The sequence below is a fragment of the Hypomesus nipponensis genome, chromosome 18 (genome assembly GCF_054491055.1).
Source record: "Hypomesus nipponensis isolate SF chromosome 18, ASM5449105v1, whole genome shotgun sequence".
Lineage (NCBI taxonomy): Eukaryota > Metazoa > Chordata > Actinopteri > Osmeriformes > Osmeridae > Hypomesus > Hypomesus nipponensis.
In genome coordinates this window covers 18,402,318-18,427,768 of record NC_140378.1, presented here as the reverse complement: position 1 = coordinate 18,427,768, position 25,451 = coordinate 18,402,318, and the positions used below count along the sequence as shown (strand labels likewise).

The 25,451-nt window shown below is 44.8% G+C and overlaps 3 protein-coding genes across 5 annotated transcripts; 1 reads left to right on the top strand and 2 right to left on the bottom strand.

Moving 5' to 3' along the window:
• Positions 1-39: 39 nt before the first annotated feature.
• On the bottom strand, positions 40-8,537 carry LOC146252554 (choline/ethanolaminephosphotransferase 1-like). The gene is made up of 9 exons (XM_084680821.1): positions 8,126-8,537; positions 7,139-7,685; positions 5,153-5,300; positions 4,534-4,675; positions 3,735-3,819; positions 3,328-3,459; positions 2,969-3,127; positions 2,683-2,808; positions 40-2,391 (listed from the first exon to the last, which is right to left on the bottom strand). Exons 2-9 carry the CDS (start codon positions 7,565-7,567, stop codon positions 2,269-2,271), a joined length of 1,344 nt encoding a protein of 447 aa, XP_084536947.1. The 5' UTR covers positions 7,568-7,685; positions 8,126-8,537; the 3' UTR covers positions 40-2,268.
• A 729-nt stretch (positions 8,538-9,266) lies between these two features.
• On the top strand, positions 9,267-20,183 carry LOC146252553 (serine/threonine-protein kinase 38). 2 transcript variants are annotated; one of them, XM_084680820.1, is made up of 14 exons: positions 9,267-9,397; positions 11,672-11,808; positions 13,019-13,070; positions 13,265-13,387; positions 13,517-13,600; positions 13,935-14,058; positions 14,197-14,351; positions 14,550-14,652; positions 14,919-14,980; positions 15,576-15,693; positions 15,802-15,925; positions 16,161-16,256; positions 16,583-16,677; positions 16,825-20,183. In XM_084680820.1, exons 2-14 carry the CDS (start codon positions 11,678-11,680, stop codon positions 16,962-16,964), a joined length of 1,407 nt encoding a protein of 468 aa, XP_084536946.1. In that variant the 5' UTR covers positions 9,267-9,397; positions 11,672-11,677; the 3' UTR covers positions 16,965-20,183. The 2 variants fall into 2 exon arrangements, with proteins under 2 accessions (XP_084536946.1, XP_084536945.1); XM_084680819.1 differs by having other exon boundaries at positions 14,550-14,661.
• Positions 20,184-20,642: 459 nt separating this feature from the next.
• LOC146252552 (BTB/POZ domain-containing protein KCTD20-like) lies at positions 20,643-24,909 on the bottom strand. 2 transcript variants are annotated; one of them, XM_084680822.1, is made up of 8 exons: positions 24,660-24,908; positions 23,865-23,957; positions 23,436-23,574; positions 23,093-23,195; positions 22,750-22,870; positions 22,351-22,548; positions 21,927-22,037; positions 20,643-21,660 (listed from the first exon to the last, which is right to left on the bottom strand). In XM_084680822.1, exons 3-8 carry the CDS (start codon positions 23,558-23,560, stop codon positions 21,356-21,358), a joined length of 963 nt encoding a protein of 320 aa, XP_084536948.1. In that variant the 5' UTR covers positions 23,561-23,574; positions 23,865-23,957; positions 24,660-24,908; the 3' UTR covers positions 20,643-21,355. The 2 variants fall into 2 exon arrangements, with proteins under 2 accessions (XP_084536948.1, XP_084536949.1); XM_084680823.1 differs by lacking the exon at positions 23,865-23,957 and having other exon boundaries at positions 24,660-24,909.
• Positions 24,910-25,451: the final 542 nt, after the last annotated feature.

Here is a 25,451-nt window from a genome sequence, read left to right as displayed (position 1 = left end):
GGAACCGGATCTTCACAGAACACTCAAAGAAACCAAGCATCTGTTATCATAAATATAGCCATCTTTATTTTACATAAGCTTTTGTTTATTCCAAAATTAATAATTATTTTCTTTACAGAAATGCTACAACTGATCAAACATTAAATTAAAAACTTAAATTTGAAATTCATTCAACACTAAAACCTGAAGGACAAGGATGCAAACTTTCCACTTCTTAGAACAACTTATAATGACCACGTCTGAGGAGATATGGTAATGAACTGCTATTAGGTATGGATGTGCTTTCGGACCACATAACAGCTGGAGGTACATCCATAAAACGAACGTGCATGAGAACCACAGGGTCTATGAGCGACGACATTTCTACTGGTTTTAGCCTTGTTAATACAGACAGGGCCAGTGGGTAAATGGTCGCCACGAACAGAGGACAAAGGGCATGAAAGAACGGGCAAGAACGATATTTGTTTAATGAATCAGTAGGGGTAGGGGACAAAACAAAGGGGTTATTTTGACTACGGACGGCGCGGCAGATCAGGGTGAAAAAGCCAATCCTTGTCTAAAGCAGAACCGTCTAGAAAACCTGCTTCAGGAACCCTTCGATTAACCCGCTTGTCGTACTGAAAACAGACAGGACCCACAGGACACCGAGGGACCAGAATTCACAGTCAAGAAGAACAACCACGGAGGCTGACATTGCAGCGACGTATAATCGCTGGGGGAGATGGATTCTGAGATAACATGAGCTCACGTAGGCCACACAGAATCGCAGCAACCGACAATCTCATCATACCCTTCAAACAAATACGCTTAAGGCAGCTGTTGCTCTACTGTGCTGCGTTTAACATACTCCGCAATTCCTTTGAGTAGAAAAGGGGACTTAAGTGGACGCGTTCCCACCGAACACTGTAACCAGCTCTGAACCGAACGTAGCAAAATATCACAGGAGACGGTAAACACTGTACGGGAGTGAGGATGTGTAACAAAGGTCCCTCAAACATTGCTACCGAACATGCTAGCAGCTCTGGTACCTGCCACGTGACAAACACGGAATAAATTGTACATTCAATCCAGTGACAGATGACTTGTGGGACATTAAAGTAAAATACACGCAAAAAGTAGCTGCTGTTAAAACATCACTAGAGGCCGAACACTTCTCAGTTTGCCTAGAGGCTCGTGCCAGCGTCGAAGTAGCTACAGTAACAACCCTTCCTCTCTGTCACACATATGGCACAAGCAGACTGGAAGCATACAGAAGTTGAACACATTTGTACATTTGTAGAGATGGGGGGGGGAAAAAACACACACACAAAAAAAACACAAAAAACAACGTAGCCATGTAATGTAAACATGATGAGGCATTTGCTATCTTGGTTTGTTGGGTTGTAACAAAAGAAATGATTAAATACCATCCTACCTTTACTAAGTACAAGTGAGAAGTCAAAATATGAATAAGACCAACTTAGTCAGTTAAGAAGAGCGTTTAAAAAAAAAAAATCCGAAGTGCACGAGAGTGCGCGGTTCCTATCTATCTATTTTCAGATCATTTGAACTTAACACCCTAGATCCCCTCTAAACAGCAGCTTCAGGACAACAACCGTTTTCAGGAGTGAAGCTGAAAGTTGCTTCGATGAACTGAACCTATAAGTAGCGACAGCTACTGACAGAAAGACAGACATTTGGTTAACATTCATATTGCTCTTACATTAACGCATGAATATATAGTCAAATTGTATCCTGCAGCTAATTGTATTATTTGGGTTAGGGTAAACACTATGCCTTCCCACAAACCATTCCATGTTGCGTGCTTCATTCATCCAAAAATGAGTTAATGTACAGTGACAAGATTATAATATGCAATATAAATTCCAATCAATACCTTTTGGTTAAACCACTTCTAATTCTCATAAATTGTTTTTAAGTGGTTATCTTTTATACTGGGAAAACATTAACATCAACAGACAACAGCTCTTTTATCCTCTTCTGATCCTTACATACTAAACAGGACAACTGAAGAAAGGGGTTATTGCACACCACTAATATAGGAATAAATTATTTTTTCCTTTACATTTTTTTCTCTCTTTTCTTTTGTTAAATCACCTCTTACCACTCCACTTATGCGCCTGTCTTTTCATTGGCTAATACTGAGAGACCCCTCTCATCTCGTCCAATAAGCAGCCTATTGAGACAGGGATAGGCAGGTGAGGGCCTCCTTCCAGGTGTGAGGTCACCACTGGTCGCAGCGACGGCCATCCCTGGGGTCACCAGGGGTCACCAGGGGTCGTTGCTGAACTGGCCGGGGGGTTTGAGTTTGAACACGAAGATGTGCAAGTGAGAGGCGATCTGGTTGCAGACACTGCTGCAGTAGCGCACCAGGTCAACAGTGGACCACACCTGAGGAAATGAGATTCAAAATCATGGCTCCGTATTCTCCTCCTTTATTTGAATCCCTCCATTCTGTGTTATCGGTTTGTTTCTCTGCCCTCTGAACTAATCCCTCTCTTCTTTTCTCCCTCTCTTGCTCCTAATCTCATTAGCACCTGCGGCACAGCACACTCTGGGTAACTGGACCCAGCTCAGGCCAGCATGTCACAGCACAATGGGGAGAGGAGTGTGGGAACGTGTAGGTTTTGACTGATAAGACTGACTGGCTCAAACTGATAGGCAGACCCAGCTTGGACTCACCAGCGCCACCCAGAGGACCAGGTACTCATCGACGAAGCTGTTAAAATACTGGTTGAGGAAGAGGAGGCCCGGCCCCAGGAAGGCCAGGTCATGCAGGTACATCTCACTCTTGGTCATATGGGCCACCTGAGACAGAAAGTCAAAACAGGAGTCAAAACTAACTGTCAGCCGAAAAGCGCAACTTTGAACATTGTCCAGAGAGAGAGAGAGACAAGGTTGTCCCTTTTGTGATTTCTGACTGAAGTCTTCAGTCAGAAATGGCAGTTGGCAGTTTGTCGTCACTCACCACCAGCTTGTTGGTGATCTTGGCCGACACCAAGCCAAACGCCAGGATGTAGAGACAGGGGTGTTTCTCAAATAGCTGGACGGAGGACTTTTTGTATATCATGATGGCCAGAGTGATCACAGTTCCAATGTGGAAGAAAGGCGACAGGACACTTGTACCCTGAAGGAAAAGAACGTGGATTTAAGACAAAAGTTTGCAGGTTCAAATCCTCCTCTGTGCACCGTTTAGAATAAAAGCAACTGCTAAAACCAAAACACTTTCACAAGACGTGCTGTGTAACTCGTAACATAACTGTTCTGCTAACGTCTACAATTGTCTTCTTTGGAGAGCAGGAAGAAGCGTTCAGTCGGAACACTTACAGCAGTGGTGGAGCCGTTCTTACCCACGCCTCCAGTGAATATGACCCGGAAGTAATTTGTGCAGGAGAAGATGACCCCTGCTACTGTAAGGATGGCTGGAACTATCTTTATTTGAATGTTCACCACAGGGATCTATGGGGGGGGGAAAACACATTTTTGATTTCCACATACTGTACGACCACACAGACAATATTAGTCAAACACCTCAACCAAGGTGCAGTTAGTAACTTACATTAATTTTTTACGTTTATTTTTTAATTTTATTTGTTTACTGTTCATTTAAATATGATCATTTATGCATAGAAGCAAACAGGTTGAATATTATTACAGCGTTAGTCTCATTGGTTTAAGTAGATCATTGTTATAATACATTTGTTGGGGTGTAATCATATGTGTAAATAGATTACCGAGAACTGCCAAAAAGCTGTTCCTCCAATGGCAGCCAGCAAATACATAATTATAATGAAGATTTGCACTTCAGTCACATCAATGCTGAGCGGGCAGAGACAGAGAGACAGACAGACAGAGAGACAGACAGACAGAGAGAGAGAGAGCAGAGGGATCATGAGCCAGGGTTGAAGGACACAGCACCCAAAACAACATGCACAGCGCCCCCTAGCACAAACTACGGCAATTTAAAAATCAAAACTAAACAATTAGACGCAAATAATAGTATACTATAACAAATAGATATGAATAGATATCTAGATACAAACCAAATAGTAAATTCAAAGAAATCAACCAGCCTTCCTTACCAAAATGACAGAATGAAATTGAGACATGAGGCAACAAATTCTCCGATTGGATAGTCTTGTGCAGGAAGTGGGGCTTGATTGGCTAGATGCTACGGGCGCTGGGTATCTTATCAGGTTCCAGAACTCAGGAGCAAACGCTGCACTACAAGTCTGCACAAGAACTATACAGCTCTGTAACTCAGTGGCATAAAATCTGCCAAACAGGGCAGTCAGGGAAGAGAAGATATGGCTCTGAAGAAGTCCAAAACAAACCTCCAAACTCATCCATACTGTATCTCTCGGACGGAAAAGGAGGAAATCTATGGTAGATAAGCCTTATCTGGAAGATGTCCGAAAACACAGATTGACTAAAAAGCTGACTCTTAGTGTACTAATCTTATCTCTCTGGCCGTAGCTGCCATTGACCATAGTTCATAGCAAACCCCGAACCAGAACGCGCCCCTCCACTCACATGCCAAAGCGCAGGGTGCCCGACACGTAGGTCTGCCAGTGGGCACAGTAGAACATGAACATGCCCGCGAAGCAGCAGAAGAACATCCAGTCAGGGTTGGTGCCAAGCTGGACGGCGATGCAGGTACCCAGAACCACGAACACTGAGGGAGAAGAACAGTGGAAGAGGGCGGAGGTTAAGTTTCAGAGAGTGGTATAGCCAGTTTATGAGCATAGATGTGAAGGGGGAGGGGGGGCTGGCTGTATGCTTACGGCCAGGTTGATGCATGCACGCTCTGAAAACAGATGATAGCTTGTCTTAACTGTCTCAACTGAAATGTGTACAGACTATTGTGTATTCAAATGTCTGGAGATTCTGTATCACGTCCCTCTCTACTGGAAGGATGTTTCTATGCTGTTTCCAGACTGCGTCTACACTAGAGATACTAGCTTTGTGCACTTGTTTAGACATCTTAATGGGTCATACATTGGCGAGAATGTCAAAGTACTGTCTGTACTTCATTCTATTGTGCGTCATTCTATTCCGTTGTTCTGTTAGTTACTGTGTTGTTTCAGTGTGGTCTATGCCTTTGACTGAATCTGCTTGAACAGTGTGAAGTGTTTCCTGTGTGCTCACCCACCTGTTGAAAGGGAGTCACAGCCATGGTCAAAGAGCTCTCCCAGAGGAGTGCTGCTATTGGTGCGACGCGCCTGCTTCCCATCGATGGCGTCCAGGGATTGGTAGATGAAGAGGCCCAGTGCACAAGTCAGGTATGCCCACAGAGGTGCCTGAAAATTAAAACCAAGTGTTTTTTATTTTTATTTTTTTAAACTACATCATTACATCTGTGCTTCCGACGCTTTGTTTTGACAAAGAGTGGCGTTGGAAAGGGCTCTTTCGTCCGTCTTCGGTTCCCCTTACTCTCCCTCTCGCCTTACTCCATATCTATGTTTTGCTCCCACAATATTGACCCAGTAGTAGAGATACCTGCTTTATTTACCAAGCTAACTGTCAGGCTTGATAGTAGAGTAACGTTGAGACAAACAGACACTGCGCTGTGTAAGCAGCTCTGATAACAGACCGAGCCGATAGGACAGGTGAACAACAGGGAGAGGCTGGGCTGATTAGGGGGAGGATGATGATGGGGGGGGGGGGGGGACAGCCGCATGCCACCTCGTTTACAACTCGTGTCAAATCCAGTCACGACCACTCTGCTCTTTAAGCATCCACTTTTGGGAAAATAAACGATAGGCAACCTTGATTGTCCTTAACTGTGTCGTTACGACATATAATCACTTTGTAGTTAATCAATCAATTCCTGGGCTAGCAATAACAGGAGAGAAAACACAGCAAATGCTCCGTTTGGTCTGCCTCACACCTCCCCAGACAGTTCAATCTACTGAGGGTCATGACCACAAGTAGCCTTTTGATTTTACACTGATGGTTAAGCCTCCCATAAGATTATTACCCTGGAAAGTACAGCTAAGCCCTAGGCAAAGATGAGACACATTGATAATTACTGTTCCTTTCGGAAAACTAGCTAGACATCATATGCTGGGACATCGAGTCCTCAGATATGTTCACTGTGGTCCAATCAACCCTGTCTAAATGTAGCTCACAGGCCTCACAAGACAGCTGGGTCTATGGAACGACTATTCACTGGCAACGACGCATACAATAGCTTGTTTTATTTTACAGAACTGGCGTGATATTGATGTCACCTCTATGTTAAACACAGAGCAGGAAGGTGGTGTGTGTGTGTGTGGGGGGGGGGGGGGGAGGGGTCAGAGGCCAGTTTTGTAATGTGAGAAGCAAGGACAGTTAGTTCCTGTCCTTAGGAGCCCTGGTAAGGGATCCCCAGGGAGTAAGGCCACCCAGGAGTAGACTGACAGAACTGAACCATGCAGACCAGACAGAGGAGAAGGGTTGGTCCTGGTCAAGTATACTGAGTAATGTTCAACTCAGCTCAAACTATTTTGTTAACTTTGTTCAAAACAACTTGAAGCATTGATTTGTTGTGCAGTATGTTTTGCAGGCAGAATTTTGGTAAATTTGGAACATTTAGAAATCATTTATGAGCCTGTTGATCATCTATCAGCAATTGTAGTTTGAAAGTAAATCGTTACCTATTAGTCAAACATATCACAACATGATGCAACAGCCAACATGGTGCCTGATGACTGACGGAGCAGACCCCATGAACATGTCACTTCCACCTCACGCTTTGGTCTTACACAACAAAGGTTTGCTTGAAATGCCGGGGTCATGGTGACATTTGACCTGTTGCAAAGTAGTGAGTACATGGTGGTGACGTGCGAAAAATCTCCCCACACCCATCCCTGAGAAATGTAGCTTAAAAAGGAAGTTGTGGTGAAATGTGAAGTTTTACTTTCAGTCTTTGCAGACATGTTGCATGAACGCAATCTATAGCTGCTGGTTGGCACTTTATGAACTGTGACTCTGTTCAATTCTAATCTTGAGTGCTGTTAATATAGGCTCCTTCCTGAATGTTTCTCCATCCACAAGCTAAAGTAACAGTCTGGAGTAAACAATAAAAAATACAATGTCAAATGACATTTAAATTATAATCCCCTACCAACACTGTATTGTAGCTGACTGGACCCACCTGCTCAGTTGCGGTTGGGCAGTAGAAGACCAGTATCAAGGTGGTAAAGATGTTAACACTCAGGCCCACAATGGTGATAAGGTTGGGGGCCATCCAAGTGGGTACCCGGGCCACCAGCCACTCCCAGAAGGGCTGCATGTAGGGCTCCAGCAGGGAGTGACCTGCACTGCTATACCGGTGTTCCTCCAACTTCTTCAGCTGGTGCCGAGACAGCGGTGGGGCCGGCAGTTGCATTAACTTACCCAGGAGACAGGGGCTCCCCCCGCCGCCACAGGGAGTGGTAGAGCCCACTGAGGAGGTTGAACTACAGGAAGAGTCCATGTTTGGGTCCTGGGAGGGCCATGTTGATGTTGTTGTTGCTCCTGAAGCTCCATGACCTGCCTTGGCAGCCCGGGAGCGTAGAACTCGTTGGCCAGTGCTGCTACTCATGGGGGAAGACGAGAGCTCACTTTAAGTAGCGCCTGTTCTACCTACAACTGCCTCCACCCCGTTTGTCTCCAGGGTATCCACAACGGGGGCAAGTAAACTATTTTCACCAAGCTGTATCCTGTGAAGGAAATGGGTGACAGGGGTTTCGTTTGTTACTTAATCATAAAAGGCTGGCGCGTTGTGATTGTAGCACTGTATGCATGAGCCAATACAATTACATCACTCTTGCCAACTCGTATAATTCTTCCTGAGAAGTGTAGTGTATTGGCAGAGGAGTGCGGTCCTTTTCAGTGGGGTTGCCATGATGTGGGTCCTTTTACTGATTAGTAACATTTAGTGAACTGAATGCAAGCGAATTGAAGTCGATGGCTGTGACAAATTTCAATAAACAGGCCACCTGACTAGGCATTAAAATGATCACCCTAACCTTGACCAATAAAAATTGTAAAAACATAATCCATTATCGATCCTTTGCACATTACACAAGTATAGAGTTCTTTTATCTCTAGCTAGCAGTAGCTGTGACAGCTTGACATTGTCCTTCGAAATCTAGCTTACCTTGCTTCGGTGATTCTACGGAAGCGATGGCGTATATCGTAGTGTGGGAGTTTAGGGCTACAAAACTGAGTGAAGGGCGTCGCAATTCTTCCTGGGGAGAGTTAAAACTGTGAAAAATATGTTGAGCGGCGAGAGAACATTGTCCAGTCCCCCTACACAGGCTGTTATCGTTACAGCTACAATCAGCTGAGGCAGGTGGATCAACCGAAGCACGACCGCGTTGCAAAAAGCCGTAGGCTAGGCGTAGGGATTGCCCACTTCCGTCGCACAGTAACAGACCTGAGTTTCATTCAAGTTGCCACCGTTTGCATCTGTTTTAAATTTTAGACAGGATGATAGACCGAGGTGAGATGAAGTTAGTTTCATATTCTACATTCGACATTCGTCTCATTCGGAAGACGCTACTTTGCAGCGTCGCGTTAGGGACCGGGTGAAAATACTTTTATAATATTTGTATTAATATAAAACCTCAAACTGACACCAGAGTGTTCAAACAATGTCTGGTATACTTCCATAGCCTTTACTTTTTCAATTACGTTTTTTTAAATGATAGAAAATTGCTTATCTCTGAAAATAGAATGAAATCCTCGCTAATCTTAATTATTTTTTCAAAATTGTGTCAACAAATCTCAAATACACCCGATCATTCTAATAAAGTCTGTACTACTTCCACACTCTTTACCTTTTCAATATCGTCACGTAGCCGCCCTTCAGTATCTAAATTATAACTTTGCTTTAGAATGAATGTTTTTTACATTCACAAAGAGTAAGCAATTAGGAAGAATAACTAGTTTGCAACTGCATTCTTTGTACTTTTATTTTGAAGGAATCTGATTTTAGGTAACACACATCCAAATAGATTTGTAAGCCTTTCTGATTGGGCTCAAGTTACATAAATGACCTGTTAACAAAATGTTTGAAAAACAAGATAGGCTACTCTAGAATATCTTAAATCAATACGTCTTCCCCTGTGCTTGCATTATGGCATGTATCAGTCTTTACACAATTATATAAGTAATATTACTACTGTATATCACAGGCTAGTATTGCCGTTTCATTTACCAAGTTCTAGAGTAAGTACACTTTTTCACAAAACATTATTTCACCTACTGTAAAGCCTTATACACGCGTGATTAATTAATGACACTCAAAGTAAAAAGTGTCAAGTCTACCTCTTGCGGCCACCATACGTCATTAACTGTCAGACAGAGAAAGGGATACACGGACGCAAGGGGTTGAGCTAAACGCAAGGAAGAGAGGTCGACTTCGGAGGTGAGAACAAAAGACTTTATCACATATCGAGTTTTATAAAATCTCAAGGCCTTCTGATTCGCCAACTCATTCTTAAATGTTATGTATTCCTGTCGCTTGATCAATTTGTTTCATAACGGTTTTACTCTGGCTATCTTTAGCTAGGCTAACTTTTCAACGACCAGCCTTGGTTAGTCTAGCGTATCGAGGGAGCTAGATGGCTAGCTATCCAGACACCAACGTCAACTGCCTGGGCAAGAATAGTCACTGGACTTGTGTAGCTAACGTCCTATTGAACTTTCTTGTTTACACATGAAGTCAAGATGTAGCTTGCTTGTACAACTAAATAACAGAAACATTCTCTAACTTTTAAGTTAAACACGGTGAGCCACTCGGTAAATATGTATTGTAATTTAGCTGGCTGCATTTGCACACTCAATTCATACTGACTGTTCCATTAAAATTCTGCCTTCGTTCCAGCAAATAGACGGACTCTTCTTGGCTAACTTTAGCCACCAGGTCATTGCACGGGTGCTGGTGGTAGCTGTAGTAGCTATGACTTTGTAGATCGTTTATCTTGTGGTAATGCTGGTTAGCTTGCCACCTTAGGAAAGTTGCAATGGCTGACATTTAAGTTGCTTTCAGTTTCAGTGTCCCCACGTTGGGTCATTGAGCTAAAATAGTTTGAATCATGCGGCCGTGAGATAACCAGCTAGCTAACGACGTTAGCATGTGTTGGCCAGGCAGTAGAAGCATTCGGCTAGTTGTCTGACGTTGATGTTGTTGAGCTCAGTAGCACTTAAGACCAGCCACGGTTAGCGTTACTTCAGGTAATTGGTTAGCTAGCTGTGTTTAGCTTTTAACTAGTGCTATCGAAATTAAGTTGGCTTGTAAGTTTGGTCTAGGAACCAGTGTGGCTGGCAGTGACTATTATCAACCACAGGCGATAGACGATACCTCAGTAACGTCTTTTATTCTTGTTGCAACTGCAAATGTCACAACCACCTTGATGTAGCTCTTTGCTTGCCCTAAACAAGATCACTGATGTTAGCCAAACCTTAGCTAGACGTGTTCAATACTATGGTTACACGTAAACCTAGTAGAATCTGTCATAATTACTCTACGTTATTATTGCATTTCACGTAATGATTAGGGATTTGAAAATTGGCAATTTTAAACATGGACGGGTTTAAAATGTTAGTGGAAATACACATTTGTTTAAAACCTACTAAAGTTTGTGGAGACACAGGCGAGATGGATAATTAATATGGCTCCTTTAATTTATTGCCCTTACCAGCACTTGATGTGGAAATAAAAGTTGACTTTCCAACTATCCCCTAAACGGCTCTGTATTTTATGGTCTTGTCTTAATGTCTTTATGCAAGTTCCGTACACGCAGCAATTTTCTTTTCAACATTAATTTAACTTGAATGGGGCACTAGTCTTTCGTTTTAATGACCCCCTTAGTCAGTGGCCAACTGAACGTCCGAATAATTGAATTACACTGACCTTACTGAGGCAGAGACACACAAATCAAGAGCTTAGTCAATGAGCAGAGCTCTTATCCAAACAACATGCCAGTTGCCTGTGACCCCTCCTCCTCCTTCTCTCCCCCTCCTTCTCTCCTCCTCGTCCTTCTCCCCTCGTCCTTCTCTCCTCCTCCTTCTTTCTTCCTCCCTCCCTCTCTCCTCCTCCCTCTCTCCTCCTTCTCTCCTCCTCCTTCTCTCCTCCTCCTTCTTTCCTCCTCCTCTCCTCCCTCTCTCCTCCTCCTTCTCTCCTCCTCCTTCTTTCTTCCTCCCTCCCTCTCTCCTCCTCCCTCTCTCCTCCTTCTCTCCTCCTCCTTCTTTCCTCCTCCTCTCCTCCTTCTCTCCTCCTCCCTCTCTCCTCCTCCTTCTCTCCTCCTCCCTCTCTCCTCCCTCTCTCCTCCTTCTCTACTCCTCCTTCTTTCCTCCTCTCCTCCTCCCCTCCTCCTTCTTCCACCTCAAGGGTACAACGCCCCTGTTGCTCAGTCAGACAGAACGGACTCAGCCCTTGTGGACATAGACATACTGTACTGGGTTCTGAAAGAGACCGATTGTGTTTAACCCATGGGAGTATTTTTTTTAAATAGCAGTCTCTGCCCGTAGTGGAAGGTGAAAGCCAAGTACATCTGAATATATCAGGAAGGATATAAGATGTAGAGAGCCAAATGAAACGTTTGCTTGGGCTTTTTTTGTTGTTGTGATTGTTAATGTTTTATGGACGATTTGTGAAATCAACTCTGCCCTCAAACCACTACCCCCAACCCCCCTCCAGGTAACCATGGCGATGACGGGCCAGACTTCCTGCTCCTCGATGAGTAACCACACTAAGGAGAGAGTGACCATGGCTAAGGTGACCCTGGAGAACTTCTACAGCAACCTTATCGCCCAGCATGAAGAGAGGGAGATGAGGTGAGGCTCTCCTTCCAACAGTCTGCCCACTTCCACACTGTCCTTCCCCAAACAATGCATGAAAGGAGAACGTAAAGAGAATGTAAAGATTCAATTACATCTGCACACCTGCATCAGGCACGTTTTTAAGATTGTTGTGAGCTCAGCGGCCCCACGGGGGCAGGTCACTTCCTTGAACAGGCACGGCGTTGTTATGTGGAGTCGGTTCTCACAAGTCTGTGTGTGATGCAAACGATCTCTCCTGGGCTTTGCTGCTTTCTGTCAGCACATGCACTTCTCACTGTGGTGAACTCCTCCCAGTCTCAGCCTTCTGCTTCACAGAGCAGCCACGGACCACAGACAGTTTCTCAAGCTCAAGGACCCCAATTAACCTGTTGTTTCACTATCAAGACTGATTATTCAAATACACACACACATACTTGTGTTTGAATAATCAGTCTTGAAAGAAATACAAGTTTCATCACATTTATCCTACAGGCTTGCCTTGCTTGGTCATGGGGCTTCTATGTCTGTAGGTTCAGAGCTTGAAAAAACATGGGCTTCTTTTTCACATGTGTGGGTGTGTCACTTTTGAAATCGCCCTCAACAGTGACAGACTATTGAATAGAAGTTCCCGTTATAAATTCTCTGTGAAATGACAACAGATGGAAGTGACATTGTGCAAGACAGTTTTCAGTTGGAGGTTTATTGTTTGCTCACTGCCTCCAAAAGGAAGTTGATAAAGGGTGAATATGACAAATGAAGTGTCTGTTGTCCAACCCAGCTACCACTTAGCTGACTAATAACATAACCTGCTTATCTTGGTAGCCTCAGCTGTACATGGAGAAGGAAATGGCATTGTTGTATGGATGTCTCAGTCTAATATGGACGACAGGCATGATACACACACACGCGCGCACCAAAGAGTTGACTGTTTAGTCCAGTAATCATGTGTCATTTGAAAACTCAACAGTACTGAACACACAATCCATCAGAAGCCTTTTAAGCATGATTAGCCTTAAACATTGAAAAGTTGTGCTCATTATCTTTAACAGTCAACAGCTTTAACTGTTCGATCTCGTTTCTTCAGGGGAGTTCGGTCTCCTGAGCTTTTGCTCACAGTAAGGTGAACTAGGAGGAACTGAGATCTGCTAGTTTTAGCCTGGGGTTAGTAAAAGGACATTTGAATATAATTTTTTTTATATATATATAACTTTTTTATTTTTTCCAGGCAGCAAAAGTTAGAGAAAGTGATGGATCAGGAGGGCTTGGCTGATGAAGAAGTGAGTCCAGAGATGTTTACTACACACACATTCCTCACTCACTCACTCACACATTCCAGGCTCACTCACTCACATCTCTGTCTGATTGGGAGGCTTCCTGATTCTCGATAGGGTTTGATATTTGTTTCCAGGCTCCTAATGCCACGCGCTCACGTCAGCACCGACTCTAATCACGGTTGTTTACGCCCGTACAGAAACGTATCCGGCGTTCCCAACACGCCAGGAAGGAGACAGAGTTTCTTCGCCTCAAACGCACCCGTCTGGGCCTGGAGGACTTTGAGTCCCTCAAGGTGATTGGACGAGGGGCTTTCGGAGAGGTGAGCGAGAACACGTCTACACTAGCCCGTCGGGGGGGGAGTGGCTTATCCGCTGCTCAGATCCCCAGCTCGGTTTCTAGTCGTTAGCGTCCCCGCTGAGCTTCTGTGTGAATCTCTTTTTGAATCCAGGTGCGTTTGGTGCAGAAGAAAGACACAGGCCATGTGTACGCCATGAAGATCCTCCGCAAGGCTGACATGCTGGAGAAGGAACAGGTAGGGAGGGAACTGTGCAGAGAGGTGGTGTGAACACTGACAGGTGTGCAATGTATCGATGATGTCCATCCTACCATCCGACCTTTAGTCATTTAGCAGACGCTCTCATCCAGAGCGACTTACAGTAAGTACAGGGACATTCCCCCCGAGGCAAGTAGGGTGAAGTGCCTTGCCCAAGGACACAATGTCATTTGGCACAGCTGGGAATCGATCTGGCAACCCTCTGATTACTAGCCCGACTCCCTAACCGCTCAGCCATCTTACCCCCCTACTTAAGAGTTTCAACCCCAAACTTGTCATGTGCATGCATTGACTGTGTGTGTGTGTGTTGCAGGTGGGCCACATCCGTGCTGAGAGGGACATACTGGTGGAGGCCGACAGCTTGTGGGTGGTGAAGATGTTCTACAGCTTCCAGGACAAGATGAACCTCTACCTCATCATGGAGTTCCTGCCTGGTGGTAAGCCGAGCAACACTTCTGTTTTCGCAACGCTACTCAACATTCGGCGTCGTTGAACAAACCTCAGTGGCCAGAGCCCGGGCTGGTGTTTGGTTGGCTGTGGATCAGACTCTTGGTGTCGTGTGCTGCCCTCTACAGGTGACATGATGACCCTGCTGATGAAGAAGGATACTCTGACTGAGGAGGCCACTCAGTTCTATATCGCAGAAACGGTGCTGGCTATCGACTCCATACACCAGCTGGGCTTCATTCACAGAGACATCAAACCGGACAACCTGTTGCTGGACTCGAGGGTAAAGATGTCACTTTAGGCTCACCCTCAAAGATGTTTTAAAACATTCAGATCATAACATACAGACACCTAGACGCACACACACCTAGACGCACACACACCTAGACGCACACACACCTGGACACACAGACACATACACACTTCTGGGAACTACCACTGGAGTAGTATGACTCACTGTGCCTTGTTCTGGATGTTCTAGGGCCACGTCAAGCTGTCTGACTTTGGGCTGTGTACTGGGCTGAAGAGGGCTCACCGCACTGAGTTCTACAAGAACCTCAACCACAGCCTGCCCAGTGACTTCAGTAAGCAAAGTCAGGCAACCCATTTCAATCAACTCTCTCCTTTAAATTTGCGATAAAAAAAATAATCTCTAAATCTGTAATTGTCTTCTAAACTCTCAAGTATATTATACTGTAGAAATGTAATTCTAAGATGTGTATTTGATAGTGTATAAATCATTGATATTATGGCACTCGCTGTATGATGAGCAGCTCGTACGATATGAAAGTGATTGATCCTGTGAGTGGTGGCACGTGGTTCTCATGCATGACCCCTCTTTTGTTGACAGCATTCCAGAACATGAACTCTAAGAGGAAAGCAGAGACATGGAAGAGGAACAGGCGACAACTGGTGAGTCTAGTATAGTTCAGTCCTGCAGGAGCAGTCACGTTCCTGTAGTAATGTAAGGGAGTCAGATGGCTGAGCGGTTAGGGAATCGGGCTATTACTCAGAAGGTTGCCAAAAATGACATTGTGTCCTTGGGCAAGGCACTTCACCCTACTTGCCTCGGTCACTCTGGATAAGAGCGTCTGCTAAATGACTAAATGTAAATGGAGTAGCGGGAGTAGCTCTGAAGACGGAACTAGAAAGAAAGTGATCTAACTAACCGGGTGATGGGAATAGAAAAAATAGCAACAGGAAAACAAAGAGAATACCTTCATACTGAAGTAGTAATTCAGTAATTTCTCCCTCCCTGTCTCCCCCTCCCTGTCTCCCCCTCCATGTCTCCCCCTCCATGTCTCTCCCTCCCTGTCTCCCCCTCCCTGTCTCCCCCTCCCTGTCTCCCCCTCCCTGTCTCTCCCTCCATGTCTCTCCCTCCCTGTCTCTCCCCCCCCCTGTCTCTCCCCCCCCCTGTCTCTCCCCCTCCCTGTCTCCCCCTCCCCGTCTCCCCCTCCCCGTCTCCCCCTCCCCGTCTCCCCCTCCCTGTCTCCCCCTCCCTCCCTAGGCATTTTCCACAGTTGGCACGCCTGACTACATTGCCCCGGAAGTCTTCATGCAGAACGGCTACAACAAGCTGTGTGATTGGTGGAGCCTCGGCGTCATCATGTATGAGATGCTGATAGGTCAGTACCATTTCTCTCGTTGAGGGAGCATTTCCCTGTTGCCGTGTGAAAAGTACAATCCCTGTTTTCTTCTATAACTGTTCCTGTTCATGACGTGTTGTGTTCCAGGGTACCCCCCGTTCTGCTCCGAGACCCCTCAGGAGACCTACAGGAAGGTGATGAACTGGCGGGAAACCCTGACCTTTCCTCCAGAAGTGCCTATATCTGAGAGGGCCAAGGACCTCATCCTCAGGTAAGGACCTCCACCTGAATCACTGTTGGTCCAGGTAGCACGTCTCAGTTCCTCTGGGGTACACACACACACACACACACACACACACACACACACTGCCACCCCACAGAGATTGACAACTTGAGTTTTTAGCAGTAACCACACACTGAAGCCAAAATGACCTTTTACAGTGCACACACATTTCCGGTGCCACGATTAGAGTGTTGTAACCAAGTCTGATGCACGTCCTCTGCAGGTTCTGCTGTGAGGAGGAGAACCGGATCGGAGCCACAGGGATGGAGGAGATCAAGGCCAACGCCTTCTTTGAGGGAGTCGACTATGACCACATCAGGTACTACAGCCCTCGGCTACGACCCCAATCTAGAGCCGGTCACTGTGCCATGTAGAGGACCTCCAGGTTAATCTGTTGCAGGACAGTTACATTATAGTTAAGCATGGATAATGTATTTGTAAAAGTGTGGTATTCTTTAATTTTGAAGTATCAACCGACTAACTTGTCGAGTTGAAATATCAGGAAATTAAACGCCTGTCTACTAATTATTTCCCTCTTTCCCTGTGATGTTATACCCTGGTTATTTTAAGAGGCATTCCTTAGTTAGCTTCTTTGTTCCAGAGTGCTGGATCTTCTCTCTAACCCAGTCTCTCCTGTCCCTACAGAGAGAGGCCAGCTGCCATTCCCATAGAGATCAAAAGCATCGATGACACGTCCAACTTTGACGAGTTCCCCGACTCAGACATCATCCAGCCCACAGGTAGCTGTCTCACTCTCACCACCTCCAAGCACACAGGCCACTAATCCCCCCTGTTGTCCTTTATGATGCTTAGCCTTCCATGGCTTTCATGCAGGATGATGTTAAAGGAAGTTGTCTCTCTCTCCCCCCTCCCCCCTCCCCCTACAGCAGCCCCGGTGGTGTCTAACCAGACGGAAGCAGACCTGAAGAACAAGGACTGGGTTTTCATCAACTACACCTACAAGCGTTTTGAGGGCCTGACTGCCCGTGGGGCCATCCCCTCCTACATGAAGTCAGGGAAGAGATGAAGCCTGCAGCAGCCGGCCCTCTGAAACTCCTCGCTCGCTCTCTCCATCTGCCTCCCTCAAGCTGGCGTTAGGGGGACACCACCGTTAGAGGACAACCCCTTCGTCCCCTCCTCAGCCGCAAGGACAAACTAGACTCCTGAATGGAGGCCCCCCCTTTGAACTTGGTTTGAACCCAGAGTGATGGAGATCTGGATGCCCTTTTTCCCCACCCCCACTCTGCCCTTTTTTTGGCAGAGTGGGTTGGTCCAAGGACTCTGGATTCAATGAGCAGAGACGATTCCATTCACATTAGCGGGGAGGGTTTGGTCTGTGTCCGTGATGCAAATGGATAACAGGCCTCGTCTTTTTCTTATTTTTATTTTTTATTTTTTTGCATTAGTTTTCCATGTTCCAAGACCAGAACGCATTTATACCACAGACTTTTTACATGTGCGTTCCACCAAAGAGCAGTCTTGGAGGTGTTGCTAATACTTTAGCCTTCGTTTATCTTTACTAGCATCGGTTTCAACTCATCTACGACTGATTCTATGCTTCAGTATGGACTGACTCGGCCCCCTTGTCACACCAGCAGACTTCTCTTTGACCCCCAGTACCAGCATCCTTCACTTCTCTCTAATTAACCAACACAACGTCTTACATTTGACTGTGGCGCCAGCAGTGGACGCGTATGTCTGTAAAGGGCTGTTAATGTCTGTACATTTTCAAAAAAACAGTACAATTTGAAGTGAATTCATGCTTTTCAGGGACTGTGTAAAAATGTTTTTAAACAGTTTTGCTTTGAGAGCTCTTTTCAAGTGCTTCTATGAGTTTGGAAACAACATTTTGACTGTTGAAAAATGTAGCTCCTAACCAAAGACTCAGAACCGATGTAGGCTTAATCTTGTCAAAATTAAGTCCTTATTTTTGAGTCTATGTAGGTTAGTTGTCTAATCTTTCTACAATTTAGATTTCTGAGCTGTTTGTACATGGAAATATGCAAAAGATAATAGCAATATAATCCACATAGTTGCACACTTTGATTCCTTAAAAAAAAACTTGATTGTACGAACGATCTCAGTAACCCAGACATTTAGATGCACCTCTTAGTGTCTTTTAGACAATCATCTGCTTGGTTCAGTGTAGCGCCTTCATTCTGTGGAATTTGATTTAGAAAGTTGCATATCAAATTGCTTGTCTAAATGTGGCTAAAAGTATGCAGTTTGTGGAGATGCAAGTCTTTAGGTAGAAAACATAAAGGGATCCAGAAAGAAGCTGTATGATGCCTTTCATCAATGTTTTGTTCAATGGAGTCAACTAGATTGAGGGTAGTCATTAAGATATTACCTATACCCTCTATACCCAGATATAAAAAAGATTTTAAAAATACTTTGGAATTTTCCCTGAACGGTCTAAGTATGACACGTGATGTAGTAGTCTGGATAGCTGAAGGAGAACAGGAAATTACACCATTCCTCTTTTTTCACTTCCTGACATTTTAATTCCTTCTCGCCTTGGCGGGAGAATAACCTCGACCTGACATTCGTATGAAACGTGCGTCTCAACCAAGGAAAGTGCACGTCACGTCTACGGGATTGCGTGTGTCCCCCACCTCCGAAGAGTACACAGCTGTGATGACAACGTCAGCAGATCCAGGCCTGTCTAATTGTCTGTAGAAAACAACAAAACAAACTAACAAAAAAAAAACCCACATGATCCCAAATGCTGTTGTTTAGAATTGAATGTAATCCATGGTTGTTGAAAGGTGACATTGGTGCCACCCCAAATCCAGAATGCTGTCATATGAATGATAATGAGCCTGGACCACTGAAGTGGCGGTAAGGCTCCTGTCTCACAGGGTAAGATGTTGTCCTGTCCAAGTCTTTTCTGAATGATATGTCCAGTGTTTCCAGCTGGTGTGTCAGGATTGTGTGAATCCAGGCATTTTAGACTGAACAAGAAATGTTTTGGGGCTGGTCTCACTTTCTTTTTTATTGAGGCTTGATGTTGGGACGATCCTGCCATGTGCTTTTCTGAAAGCGTTTGTGAGCGAGTGAGGTGGTGAAGTGCAAATGATGTGGAATAAATCTTTTTTTCTTTTCTTTTTTTTGTTGTATTTATGCTGCTTGTGTGTGTGCAATTTGAGGGATATGTGATTGTGTTCTGTGTTGTAAGATCATGCGTTTTAGTTTGATAATGTTAGAATTTACACTGATTGGGTGGGGGGTGGGGGGGTGCTGTGTTAGGCTACTTCTGTTGAAGAATGTAACCCTGTTTGTGTGCCCCTACTGTTTAAAAACGTGGAAACACTGTTCAAAACTTTTAGGGTTGTCAAATTGTAAACAGAGAGGTGGTGGTGGGGGGGGGGGGGTCATTGTAATTAATCCACTGTTGTTGCTGTGTGTGGGGGGCGGGGGGTTCTATCATATAGTTTCTGCTATTGGACAATGAATAACTCTGCACTTAATCCCTGTATTGTGTCCAGTGTAGACTGTTTGAACGAATGGGCCCCTCTGAAGTTGTCTAGTATTCTAGAGCTATTTTTAGGATCCCTGTACTGGACATTGCTCAACAAGGCTGTTTGCTGATTGTTCTTTGTTTTAGGTGGGTGGGGGACGCCACAATCCTTTCTGTGTTTATGGAGTGGGCCCACCGGCTACTTTTTAATGGGTGTTTATTCGCCCATGGGTCATATTTACCTCCACTGAAAGCATTTGTCGAATAGGTTTCTATTACTGCAGCCCACTCAGTCTTAGCAATGCTTCTCAACTGGTCCATGGATACTAAACAAACGTGAGTTTTATTGTAAAGGGGTGTGGCGTTGCATGAAAAGCCTGTTTCTGAAGCATTTAAAGGAAACTGACTCGCCACACCTACACACCCATCTAATTAAGGACAAGAAGTTAGCTGGACAAACCTGTTCTTCAAGACCCATCCTGGAAGTTGTCGGTCTTTGTCAAAGGTCTAGACATTATGTGTACCACAGACTAGAACTGGCTACACTGCATGGTTGAGATGTCACAAGTAGAATGTTTACTTGATTAGCATCCATGCAATTGTGGTAGCCTTTTTTCTGCCTTAACAAAGTAAGTTTCTGGATTCAGTTTTTCTCTGGTAAATATAAAGAGCACATTTGTACAGCCTGTTAAAGGCAACCAGCTTGTGTCACTGGTGGTAGCAATAGCCTGCACTATAATGAAGGTAGACTTTAACAGCATTAAATAAAACACCAGTTTGTTTGAACCTGTGTTTTGTTTCTCGTTGTGAGTTTGGAATTCAAACACGCCCATTTGACCTGAGGGTCAGGTCTTTTTTTTATTGGGATCAGTTTACTGAATGAGGACCATAATGGATGAGGATGGTTGAAGCTTTGTGGGTAGAGTAATTCACTGCAGATCTAAAGGTCATGGGTTTGAATCCACCTCAGGTGTCTGCTAAATGTTATTGCATTACTCAAACTGGCTTTAGAGGGGCAGTCAAATCACTATCTGGCCCGGGTAACTGGCTGAAGCACACGCACACAAACATCCTGTATTTGCAGCTATCCGTCTAAAAACTATACCTGCTGGAAATATCGTGAACTGAGCACTATGAATTTTTAATTTGCCAGGGTCTCACAAGAAATAGGTTCAAACAGGTTTGCCAAAATTATTAAACATGGCAACCTAGCTAAGGTTCAGTGATGTGACATATCTCAAAAAGTTTAATGTTTTCTTTTTTCTTTATTACTTCAAGGCACACATTCATCTACAGTAACAACAGGCTCAGATGTAGTTTCGTGATCGTGTTGAAAAAAACTACAAACATGGTCCCTCCTCTCCTTGTATATATGGTTGTCATGTTGCCATGGGAACATGTAACTTCCAGTGGAATGTACTATAAAGTGTGAACTGGTTTCACTCATAGGCCTACAGAACACTCATGCCTACAACGGTAACAAAAACAGCAGGCACAGGATATAACATGACACACATACTATCAGGTCAGAGACTAACACAACATAATGTCATAAACGTGTTTGCATATACCGCACATAGACAGAGTATGAAAGCACTCCAAAATATACATCACTGACATCCAAAGCTAAGATTGATCGCAATAACAGTATCATTCCAAACTATGAGAACATTTGCTAGATAGACTCCATAGCCCTAAGGGGTGGACAGTCTTGCGAGGAACACAGTAGCAAGACATCCAACATGCCCAACAGTACAAGCCCTTAAAATGTGCAACCCATCCAAGAACAAACCAAATGTTCCTCTTAGCAAAAATACTTTCACAGCGGGTGGAGGGTTGACAAATTTCGCTGAATAGTCCAAGCGCCTCACAATGAGCCGATGAGAATGGATGGGGAGTAGCAGCACGTTCGATCAGGGTTTCCAGGAAATGAGGCAGGAGGGTGTGGTCCACGCTTCTCAACTGTCATTGGCTGTGGTCTGGGTGGGGAGGAGGAGCAGCCGGGAGGGGGCGGGCCCATTGAGCCTGTCGAGCTCGTCGACCTGTGGCGTTGGCATGGCACCAGCCCAGCTAACCCCCACTTCCCCGGGCGCCGCCAGGTTGGGCACGCTCTTGCTGCGAACGCACTGGAAGTCAACATGGCGGCTCTTCCCCTCCTCCTTCTCCCAGGACAGCTGGATGAAGGGCCGCTGGACGTAGTTGTAGATGACCTCTGACCTTCCGCCTGGGCGCCTTTTCACCTTTTCTTTACACGTGGGATACCCTGGGATACAAAGAACAGGGGGGGTCAGATGGTTAGGGAGTCGGGCTATTAATCAGAAGGATGCCGGTTCAATTTCCGGCCATGCCAAATGATGTTGTGTCCCTGAGCAAGGCACTTCACCCTACTTGTCCGGGAAAAATGTCCCTGTACTTACTGTAAGTCGCTCTGGATAGGAGCGTCTGCTAAATGACTAAATCTAAATGTAATACAAAAAAAGGAGGAGGAGAATGAATAAGGCAATATAAACGAGTATAAACATAACTCACCCTCTATGCCTATACGGATGTTCTTCAGACCCCTCTCCTTCAGCAAGGCTTTGGCCACATCCCTGTTCTCTATGTACTTAAAGAAGCGGTAGAGCTTTGAGCTGTATAGGACTGGGAAAGAGAACGGAGAAACCCATTAGCATACTAGGACACCAGATAGTGACAATTAGCATACTAGGACACCAGATAGTGACAATTAGCATACTAGGACACCAGATAGCCCATTAGCATTAGCTTACTTAGACACCAGACAGTGTGCATTAGCATCAGTCGTCAGATGGAAGTGGTAGCTGGTAAACGTGTGTTATATGGATACACATGGACGGTCTTCATGTAGAGGTAGCTTAATTAGTACCCTTCTCTGGAGGCATGGTCACATTAAGCCACACCCCTCCGCATGTATCCATGGAAACGTGGCACTCACTCTGGGAATACTCCTCCCCCATTGGTGGAGGGTGCTCCTCGTCCCAGTCCACGATGTCATCGTCGGCGAGCACCACAATGTGACATTCCCTCTCCCCTCCCTGGGCGCACGCCACCATGGCAGGGACCACCAGGTCCTCCAGGAACTCCTCAAATTGCTTCCGTGCCCCGTCATTGGACAGCTCGTGCAGCAGGGCGCCTGGGAAACAGGAAGTGGATGTTGGAAGGTAGAGAAGATTTTTGAACACCAGACATTCCCAGTACCTGTCTGTTCGCCGGGCCAAATTGTAGTTTACCAACCCCAACCAAAGGAAGTCGATGCGTCAATAGTAAACACCAATAAAAGTTGTTGAAGGAGGTACAGTAATTGCATTTAAGCAGAGAGAGCGGGAATACTCACTCAGGTCGCGACACTTGACGGTGCTGGCGTTGAAGTTGATACAGAGGTAGTCACATGCTTCTCTGAGCTCAGCCACCAAGACGCCATCAGGACACCTCATCACACCCGTCTGATAGAAGGTCTGACAGGAACAACAAAAAGTGGAACGCTTCACGTGTTGAACATGTTCACAGTGTCTTTCAGACTGAGATAACAAGACTGTTCGGGAGGAGAGAATTTGATTTTGATTGGCTGTTGTTTAAATGCGGTTCTGGTGTGTGGGTGTGTGTGTGTGTGTGTGTGTGTGTGTGTGTGTGTGTGTGTGTGTGTGTGTGTGTGTGTGTGTGTGTGTGTGTGTACTCACCAGTATGACCTGAAACACACTGGCGCTGATGCCCTCTGTGAGCTCATATTCTCCTTTCCCGTTGGGTCTGGTGAAGTTGTGTTGACGTGCTGGGCCAAACATTCTGCATTGACAACATCAACCGTTAACCTTTCGAAGCTCCGAGAATGTGCTTCTGCCATTTTCTCATGTGAACCAGTTCCACCAAAACTCAATGAAACAGTTGTATGGCACATCCACAGGCATGGGGATATAGCTTAGTGGTGGAGCATTTTGTCAAATCAAGAACTCGTAGGTTCAAATGCCCCTCTGTACACCGCTTTGGATGAAAGCGTATTGCTAGCTGAACACACTGCTACTGTACCTTCCAAGCATGGTGTCGGGGTGTGCTGTGAAGGCGGAGGGGTCAACCACAAAATGGCTACCGTCCACCACTAGTGTGATTCTCTCATGTTGGGCCCCAGGCACTTGGTCTCTCGGTCCGCTCATGTCTTCTTCTCAACCTGAAGGACAGTTCCGGTGCAGGTGTGTCACCATCTTTCACATACTTCGCACATTACCAAACTCAATGTAGGTCAGTCAAGTGTTATTTAGAATATATTATAAATAATACTGTTGTGTACCAGCTTTTATGCTATTCGGTTTCAGTCCAAACCATATTACAGACTCATGGTCTGGATGATACACAGGCCAAATGATAAACAAAAAAACGCAAAGCTACTGAATCATGTAAAGATCACGTGAATCAAGTATTTTAACGGCTGATACGCGTCCATATGGTAGGGTTCCTCACCGGATGTAGTCTCTACTCCAGACAACTGTCACCTCTGTAAACAGTATGGATCTGGCCACTTTGAGATCACTTGTGCACTGGCTTTTCAGAGATCTGTTGGAAAGCAGAGGATTTTTTTTTACCCCAGACATTACGTGTCAATTTGCCGGCCAAATCGTAGATTACCAACTCCGAATAACTCTGTTATAGTTGTAATATTATAGGACCTGTGGGGAACAAGTCAATTATTATTTTCTCGAATTTAATGTCTAACCGTATTTTAGTTAATGTCTACCAAAACCATGTTAAGTTAAATACTTATAAACAGGCACATTCACATAAGCATGTTCAATATAACCAACCGGTTAGTATCAGGCTAATTAATGGTTGAAATCGGCCAAACGGGATTGTCTTGTTTCGGTAATGCTAATCAGTTTATCCACATTTACTCTTTAATGAAGACGTCAATATAACAAAAGAACAGCGCTAACAAGAACGCATAAGTTTGTTAACAAGGACGATTCATTGTTAGTTTTACCACCAGGTGTCGACAAGCAGGTAGCGACAATAAATAGCTATAGGCTACGTACACCGAATGTTAAGCTATGTATTATTACGTTCGAGAATGCCCGGTGCGTTGAAAAACATGTACAAAAACTGTAATAGGGCCTTGATTTGAAGATTGTCTGTGACAGATTAAACGCAAAGCAATGTGGGTCAGTAGTTCTACACAATAATATATGTACAGCAAATATGCTTTGTCATTTGAACTAGGACAAGTTGCTACATGTTGCATGAAGAAATGCCAAAACTTACGTCTGTTTCATGTCATCTGTTCAGCTATTACAGGGCGCATGGTATCGTCGGGTCTGCAGGCTTTATTTTGTATGCCACCTGGTTTCAGACGATTAAGACATATGTTAACCGTTCGTAGAAATGATCTTGATTGCCTACACACTCTCTCTGGCGTGTTGTAGCCTACGCTTGTCGAGGATAGCCTACAAGTCGTTGACGGCTGAATCACATTCTCACCGCATCTGTCATAGGGGAGGGCTCCAACCGTAGCTTATGCTGCAACTGCGCAAGCATCCGAATTCTGCATTGAATAGATTTATTTTTAAATCGTAAGATTCCCACCAAAATACATCTCACTGTGTTTATCTAAGCATATTTTCATTTCCATGTTGTAGGCAATATAAAAATAACAGATAGCTTAGTTACACTGAAGTACAACGACAAAAAAGTCTAAACCTTTTTTATTTTAGCATAATTACGAGAAGCCTGGAAGATCATAAACTACAAACTGTCTTAAAAAAAAAAAAAAAAACATTTATATAGGTGGATAAAATGTTTCTGAAATCATGTGGCCTCATAACAATGTCTCATAACAATAAGTCGACCTGCAACTCAGAAAGGGTAATATAATTTAGACTGAGATTAAAGCCTTGTGATGTTGCGTAACAAATTGTGACAACCTGTTCTTTAGTTTCATTTGGTGAGAGACAGGGTCATTACGACCCACTGGAGTGAACAATCAGGTTATTTTCTTAAGAGGCCAAAGAGGTATATTGGTAGTCATGAGACCCTTCCTGGCATGTAGAATACAGG

What these genes read in the sequence shown, in the direction of transcription:
- LOC146252554 (XM_084680821.1), bottom strand. Translation starts at nt 7,567, where the DNA reads ATGAGTAGCAGCACTGGCCAACGAGTTCTACGCTCCCGGGCTGCCAAG. An exon ending in GCCCAACCGCAACTGAGCAG is followed by an intron (nt 5,301 to 7,138) that starts GTGGGTCCAGTC and finishes TTTAATTTTCAG; the next exon opens with GCACCTCTGTGGGCATACCT. An exon ending in GGCACCCTGCGCTTTGGCAT is followed by an intron (nt 3,820 to 4,533) that starts GTGAGTGGAGGG and finishes CTGCCCGCTCAG; the next exon opens with CATTGATGTGACTGAAGTGC.
- LOC146252553 (XM_084680819.1), top strand. Translation starts at nt 11,678, where the DNA reads ATGGCGATGACGGGCCAGACTTCCTGCTCCTCGATGAGTAACCACACT. An exon ending in AGGGCTTGGCTGATGAAGAA is followed by an intron (nt 13,071 to 13,264) that starts GTGAGTCCAGAG and finishes ACGCCCGTACAG; the next exon opens with AAACGTATCCGGCGTTCCCA. An exon ending in GCCAAGGACCTCATCCTCAG is followed by an intron (nt 15,926 to 16,160) that starts GTAAGGACCTCC and finishes CGTCCTCTGCAG; the next exon opens with GTTCTGCTGTGAGGAGGAGA.
- LOC146252552 (XM_084680823.1), bottom strand. Translation starts at nt 23,560, where the DNA reads ATGAGCGGACCGAGAGACCAAGTGCCTGGGGCCCAACATGAGAGAATC. An exon ending in CCCGACACCATGCTTGGAAG is followed by an intron (nt 23,196 to 23,435) that starts GTACAGTAGCAG and finishes TTGTCAATGCAG; the next exon opens with AATGTTTGGCCCAGCACGTC. An exon ending in CGTCAAGTGTCGCGACCTGA is followed by an intron (nt 22,549 to 22,749) that starts GTGAGTATTCCC and finishes CCTGTTTCCCAG; the next exon opens with GCGCCCTGCTGCACGAGCTG.